General features: G+C 35.7%; 2 protein-coding genes across 2 annotated transcripts in view; one reads left to right on the plus strand and one right to left on the minus strand.

The window, feature by feature from the left end:
• The window catches only part of LOC127847406 (death-associated protein 1-like), a 47,702-nt gene extending 43,446 nt beyond the window's left edge, over positions 1–4,256 (minus strand). Inside the window, exon 1 of the mRNA XM_052379279.1 lies at positions 4,190–4,256. Coding sequence (XP_052235239.1) covers positions 4,190–4,241 — 52 coding nt within the window. The 5' untranslated portion in view covers positions 4,242–4,256. The remainder of the gene's footprint in view (positions 1–4,189) is intronic.
• LOC127847405 (uncharacterized) overlaps positions 1–7,015 on the plus strand; it is a 54,739-nt gene that overhangs the window by 16,644 nt on the left and 31,080 nt on the right. The gene's annotated exons all lie outside the window — the stretch shown is intronic.

The following is a 7,015-nucleotide window of genomic DNA, read 5'->3' on the forward strand; positions in this document are numbered from 1 at the left end:
TTCGGTGACGAGTTATTGATCAGAAACGCTTTTTCAACTTATTGTGCCAGTAACAATGACCTTTGACCTAGTGACTCCAATTTCAGTAGGAGTCATCTACTGTCGAAGGCCAATGCATATGAAGAGTATCAAGCAAATCGATGAATCAGTTGACGAGTAATTAATCGGAAACGATTTCACACTAAGTATGTAACAGTGACATTGACCTTTAACCTATTGACCCCAATTTCGACAGGGGTCATTTACTGTCGAAAGACAATTCACATGTGAAGTATCAAGCCAATTGGACAATTTGTTGACGAGTTATTGATCAGGAACGATTTTCACACTCAGTGTGATAGTGACCTTGACATTTGACCTAGTGACCCCAAATTCAATGCGGTTCATCCACTGTCCATGGCCAATTCACACGTGAAGTATCAATCTAATCGGTCAATTCTTCAACGAGTTATTGATCGGACACGATTTTTACACTTTTATAATATAGACCTTGAACTTTGACCTTATGACATCAATTTCAAATATGGTCGTCTACTGTCCATGGCAAATTCACATGTGAAATATCAAGCCAATCGGTCAATTCGTTGACAAGTTATTGACCAGTATCCACTTTGTGTGATAGTGAGCTTGACCTTTGACCTAGTGACCTCAATTTCAATAGGTTAATGTACTTACCAAGGCCAGTGCACATGGGAAGTGGCAAGCCAATCGGTCAATTCGTTGACGAGTTCTTTTTCGGAGACGATTTTCACTTAGTGTTATAGTGACCTTGACCTTTGACCGAGTGACCCCAATTTCGATAGGTTCATCCACTGTCCAAGGCCAACGCACATGTGAAGTATCAAGCCAATCGGTCAATTCTCTGACCAGTTATTGATCGGAAACGATTTGCACACTTAGTGTAATAGTGACCTACACCTTTGACCTGGTGACCCCAATTTCAATAGGGGTAATCTACTGTCCAAAGCCAATGCATATTTGAAGTATCAAGCCAGTCGGTCAGTTCGTTGACCAGTTATTGATCGGAAACAATATTCACACTAAGTATGATAGTGACCTTGACCTTTGACCTAGTTACCCCAATTTCAATAGGGGTCATCTACTTTCCAATTCAAATGCGCATGTGAAGTATTAAGCCAATCGGTCCATTTGTTGATAAGTTATTGATCGGAAACAATTTTCACACTTATTAAGACAGTGACCTTGACCTTTGATCTAGTGATCCCAATTTCAAAAGTGGTCAACTACTGATCAAGGCCAATGTACATGGAAAGTATCAAGCCAATCGGTCGATTCGTTGATGAGTTATTGTTCATTAACGCTTTTCCTACTTATTGTGCCAGTGACATTGGCCTTTGGTCTAGTGACCCCAATTTCAATAGGAGTCATCAACTGTCCAAGGCCAATGCATATATAACAAGCCAATCGGTGAATCAGTTGACGAGTAATTGTTCGGAAACGATGTTTGCACTTAGTGTAACAGTTACCTTGACCTTTGACCTAGTGACCCCCATTTCAATAGGGGTAATCTAATGCTTAAGTCCAATGCACATGTGCAGCATCAAGCCAATCGGTCACGTGTTATTGATCGGAAAAGAACTGGTCAACCGACATTCAGACTTTTCTAGGGACAGACAGCCAGCAAAACAATATACCCCTTCTTCTTCGGAGAGGGGCATAATAAAAACGATAATTCAAAGAATAAATACAAAGTCACAAAAGGGACATAACTTTTTTAACTTTCTGATACAAATTTAACATGCAATAGTAAATATTATAAGAAAGAATGCCTGTAAGTTTAAATATTGTTCAGTGAAAAGAGGAGGACAAGTTTGTTTCTACAAACAGAATGGGAAATAGGTGAACCGACATATAAACTCAAACTTATGCATCGGGAAAGTCATCGTCTCCCTAGAAAAAAAAAACAAGTTAAATGTGATATGGGTAGACTAAGCCCCCTTGTAGTAATCTGTTTAATGTACAATTGTCTCATAGTATCGGCCCTTCTGTTGGTTGCTAAGATTTTGTACTTTATGCTTGTGATTGTTCTTAAAATAGTAACTTAATGGAAAAACGAAACTCTTGATCATGTTATTTTTAAAATATTCTTATAGTGTATTCAAAACTAGACCTATTATTGAAAAGTGAGTCGCGAACTTTCCAAAATGTTTAAATAAAGAGTCGCCAACTTCTGAAAATTGTGAAAAAAAACGAGTAACGAACATGTAAAAATTTTGAAATTAAATTGGTTAAGAATTAGTTTAGTAAAAGAATGTTTAATACTTGCATCATATTGAAATGTCTGTATATAATGCACTTAAATCATATTTGCATTGACTTGACACTTTCTTTCAACAATTAACCATTTACATTTAGATCAACAATATTCTGACTGGTAAACTCTATCTAAAACCATAGAAACGCCTTACCCCTGTTAATATATTGTCTCGCTTAAACCTTTACCACACATATCCATATTTTCAGGCAGTTGTGTTTAATTTAAGACCTTTCTTACAAGATTCAAGTTTTCAAGACTTCATCTCCAAACCTTAGATATTTATGAGCAGCAAACAGCATAAAACCTCAACAGGCTGCGAGTTACTCGCAGAGTGTTCTGGTTTTATGCTGTTTGAACATTATATATAGCCATTATCAATTTACTTCTATTTACTTAAAGTGGAAAACGATAAATAAAATCATGTAAGAAATGTAAACCACTTTTTTTATTTTTTCAGATTTTACAAAGCATAAATGGTTCATATAAATGGATCATAGTTATACTTTAGTTTAACCAATATTTACAATTGTAAACGGATAAGATATAGAATAACAAGTCTCACTCTCGGTAATCAATGCATAAATCAGGTGCTTTCATTTGCATTCGATTTCAAATGACTTTCCTTATAATTTAATCCACGTCCGTTGTAATACTGCATTGCAAAAACATTTAACCTCCTCTAGAAATCTTTTGTTTCTTTATGGAAATCCCGCATTGCAATAAATCGCGATTATTTGATGTTTTTAAAAATCTTTTTAACATATAGTATTGCGAGTGTTGCGACGCCATTTTGTTTGTTAAATGGCGGGGTTGTTCGGCCGCGCATAAACTAATACATCGGTTTCACCGGCTTTTTAAATTTTAATTTATTCACGTTTGTAATCGATTACAACAAGCGACGCCAGTCAAAAGATTAACAAACAAAATTTGCGAATTCGGAATGAAAAACTGTGAAACGAAACGTAATTATAAATTGTGAAATTGCCGTTTTTGACAGTTTTCAGCACAAAAAGTCAGTTTTTAACAATTTAAAACGCCATTTTTGTAAAATAACACGGCCGTGTTAGATCTGTGAATTGTCCATGTCAAAATTGTAAAATGTCCGTCTACGGCCAATCTCAAAGAAGGAAAAAAGCCCTGTTAAAGCGGCATATTAAACATTTGATAATGCTACTATTTATCCATAAATAAACTAGAAATGGCGCGGCCGCAGCCGACGCGTATCCACACGCCACAGCTATTGACCCAGGGGTCAGATCAAAATTCAAAATAGTGCACTGTCGCACATATGCTCATAGATACCATGTGTTTAAGTGTGAAGGTTCTAGTACTTATGGTGTATGAGGAGATAGTGGCAAGGACAGGCGGACGGACGGACGGTTTAACCACATAATCCCCCCCGCTCCAATTCGGAGCGTGGGGATAACTAATATAATTGTGTTAGGTAATTACAAATCATAGTATCGCCCTGGAATAAACATGACCTTCATGTGAATGATCGGTGTAATAGTAATAGTCATTCACAGGATAACCATAAAATAAATTACAACTTCTAAAATTGAAAAAAAACAACATAAATTTTCCAGCTTTTTAAAAAGTTTTTTTTGTAAGAGGCACGACACTATGAGGAGGGCCGATACTATGAGAGTAAGGGATAACACAAGTCTACAAGAGTTGTGACATGTTGATGTAATGCTTAGAAACTTAAAACGCTTTAATAATGTTCTAGATTATTAAGGCAGTCCATTTTAATACAGGTACGTCGGTCCATATCAAATTGCAAAAAGCGACATTCTTAGTAATGGTAACCAAAACTGTTAACAACTACGTGCGAAGTTAAGCGTCGCCTTACCATGCTGACAACACGGTTCCAGATTGCATTAAATTTCAACAAACCGAACGACACATTACCCGCGGGTGCGTGTCCAGCCTTTAGATTTGGGTCTTCCGCTTCATCTGCCATGTTTTGCGTCGATGAAAACGTCAAGAAATGCAATTAATTGTCCAACAAATAGTTGCGAAGTGAGTTTTGCGACTCAGCGACGTGCTGTGTATGTGGTCTACGTGATCAGCTAAATGTGTATTGTGCATTTGCATCAAAACTATGCCGTATTGTTTAAAGGTTACAAATAAGTAATATTTTACAGTTTTTTTCCACAAATTGCTTTCGTTTCATTCATGTAAAAGCAGCAAGTACATGCATATAATCGGATTATGCATCATTTTGAATTGAATCATTTCTGTAATAAAAATCTTCATGAATTAAAACTCAATAACAAGAGCTTCATACTTATACGAAATCATTGCTCGACAAACTTTTATGGGAACCAATCATACGGTAAAGTTAAATGGAAACCAATCATACGGTAAAGTTCAATGGAAGTTAAATCGGGAATAAGTGAAAATTGCGAAAATTGTGTCTCGAACATGTTTTTTGAAAGGGAGACCTGCAAACTCAATATATGGCGCCATGTTTTTTTTTCGGCGTTGCTTTATACGCCAGCTTTAAACCTTAGCCTGACCTTTGTTAGCGACCAATAAATTTGAATATAAAATTGCCCGCCGGTAGGCCTGAAACTTTTCGCAATAGAAAACGTGCAATCTACAAACAGAGTTCAAATTAACATTAATTTGTTACTCCATCGACTTTCTATTTTTGGGGAGTAAAGTGTATGAAAAGGGATATACTACTGCAATTCGTTTAGCAACGACGTTGACTGCGTATTCAGTAAGAAACAATTGTATCTCTAATGATAAGGTTTGAGAGAGTTTAACACTCAATTCTCGACATGATTACAGAGTGTGTGCCCCTTTTTTATTTAGAACAATGTCAGCCCCAGAGCGTTTGTACTTAAAGGCTGTGTTCTCATATTGTGTAATTACTACGATATTGCATTCTATGCACTCATAAATTTTAGCTAATTTAAGTATTGTTGTTCACTAACCTGATATACGCTTTGATGAAAATATTTAAAATTGTTTTCGAATTCGACCATTAAACACGTAAATGTTTAAAGCTTTAAAAAGCCGTCGTTCCAGCAGTGGAATTGTGACCACACTTAAATGCATTGCATTCCAACCCGCAAGGTAGCAAGGTCAGTTTGCAGTGAGTTTCAGTAATCGTTATATAAACGCTATCGCGTAAACTATGTGCACTTGAAGTATATTTTGATCAGAAAGATACTAAATATATTCGGTATTTGATATTATTATGGTATGTCAGTCATAGATTTTTAATGTGTTTTCAACAATTGCATGATAAGGACCAATTTTGATTAATTTAATTAGAAATATTTATCCATTTAGATCAATTAATTAAGCATGAGCACAATGATTCACGATACTATGAATAATGGAATCAAATAAGATTGGAGTGTTGCCTGCTGACCTATATGCTTTCATTGATTTTCATGCTTCTTGTGTTTTTCTATTCTGTAAATATAGATATCTTAGTAATTATATCTAATAAAGCGAAATAAGCCACGAAATTTGGCGCAACACCCCGTAATTGATTTGCGTGTGATGCAGCTAAGAACTGCACAGAAAAAAGGCATTCGCTATTTTTGATCGTATGATTATAACTTTTGATCGTTCATAAACATCGACCACAATCAACATCGTTTATCTTTTACAAAGATATTTCTTGTTAAGAAAAAAGATCATCACTTTGCCCCATGTATTGCCCTGTCAAGGTTACAACTAAACAACTAAATGAGATTAACGTATGGTAACAAACACTGTTGTGTGGATTATGTTTCACCATGTTCATGACAGCTTTATTCGAACCAAAATATGACTCCTAAAATGTATACATTAAACCTTGTTTTGTCACGTTACATAGACGTATGTCATACATAACGGAATTTAAGACCAACCTTTGTTTTGTCACATTACATAGACGTATGTCATACATAACGGACTTTCAGATCGTCTCACGACCTTAAATATATTCGAGCTGATGTAAGGCCAATTTCATGTACAACGCACCGATAATGTTTAGAGTTTCATAATTCCTTTGTGTAAGACATCTACAACGAGAACAAAGCTACCATTTAAAGGGGCCTTTTCACGTTTTGGTAAATTGAAAAAATAAAAAAGTGGTTTCAGGTTCACAAATCTTCGTTATAGTTTTGATATTTGTGAGGACACAGTAATACTGAACATTTACCATGCTCTGAAATAACCATTATATGCATCTTTTGACGATTTAAAAACCTGAAAATTATAAAGCGTTGCAACGCGAAAAGATTGAATAATTTGGAGAGTTCTGTTGTTGTCGTTATGTTTTGGGACACTTCGAGGATTGCTTATAAAGTATATAATACATCCTTTATTGTAAGAGCACGGATGGCTATTGGTCGGGCTACCAAGACCACGTGAAGAGGCTAATAGGACCTGAAAATAAACTCTGATATACACACAAGAGCACGGATGGCCGAGTGGTCTAAGTGGTAGACTTTTACTCTAGGACTCCAGGGGTCAGTGGTTCGAGCTCTGTTGAAGGTTACTTTTTTTTTCTTTTTTATCATTTTATTCTTAATTTTGACTGGGGATTTTGTAGATCCAATGTTTACATTTATCGATATAAAGCATTTAATGACAAACGCCAATACATGTCAAAATCTGTGAAAAGGCCTATTTAAACTATATTTATTTACAATAAACATTTTTACATTTTCATCTTGTCTAAATTCCGTTACGAAGATAAATTGGGCTGTGCTCTGTCAAAGGGGGGTT

The sequence above is a fragment of the Dreissena polymorpha genome, chromosome 10 (genome assembly GCF_020536995.1).
Source record: "Dreissena polymorpha isolate Duluth1 chromosome 10, UMN_Dpol_1.0, whole genome shotgun sequence".
NCBI lineage: Eukaryota > Metazoa > Mollusca > Bivalvia > Myida > Dreissenidae > Dreissena > Dreissena polymorpha.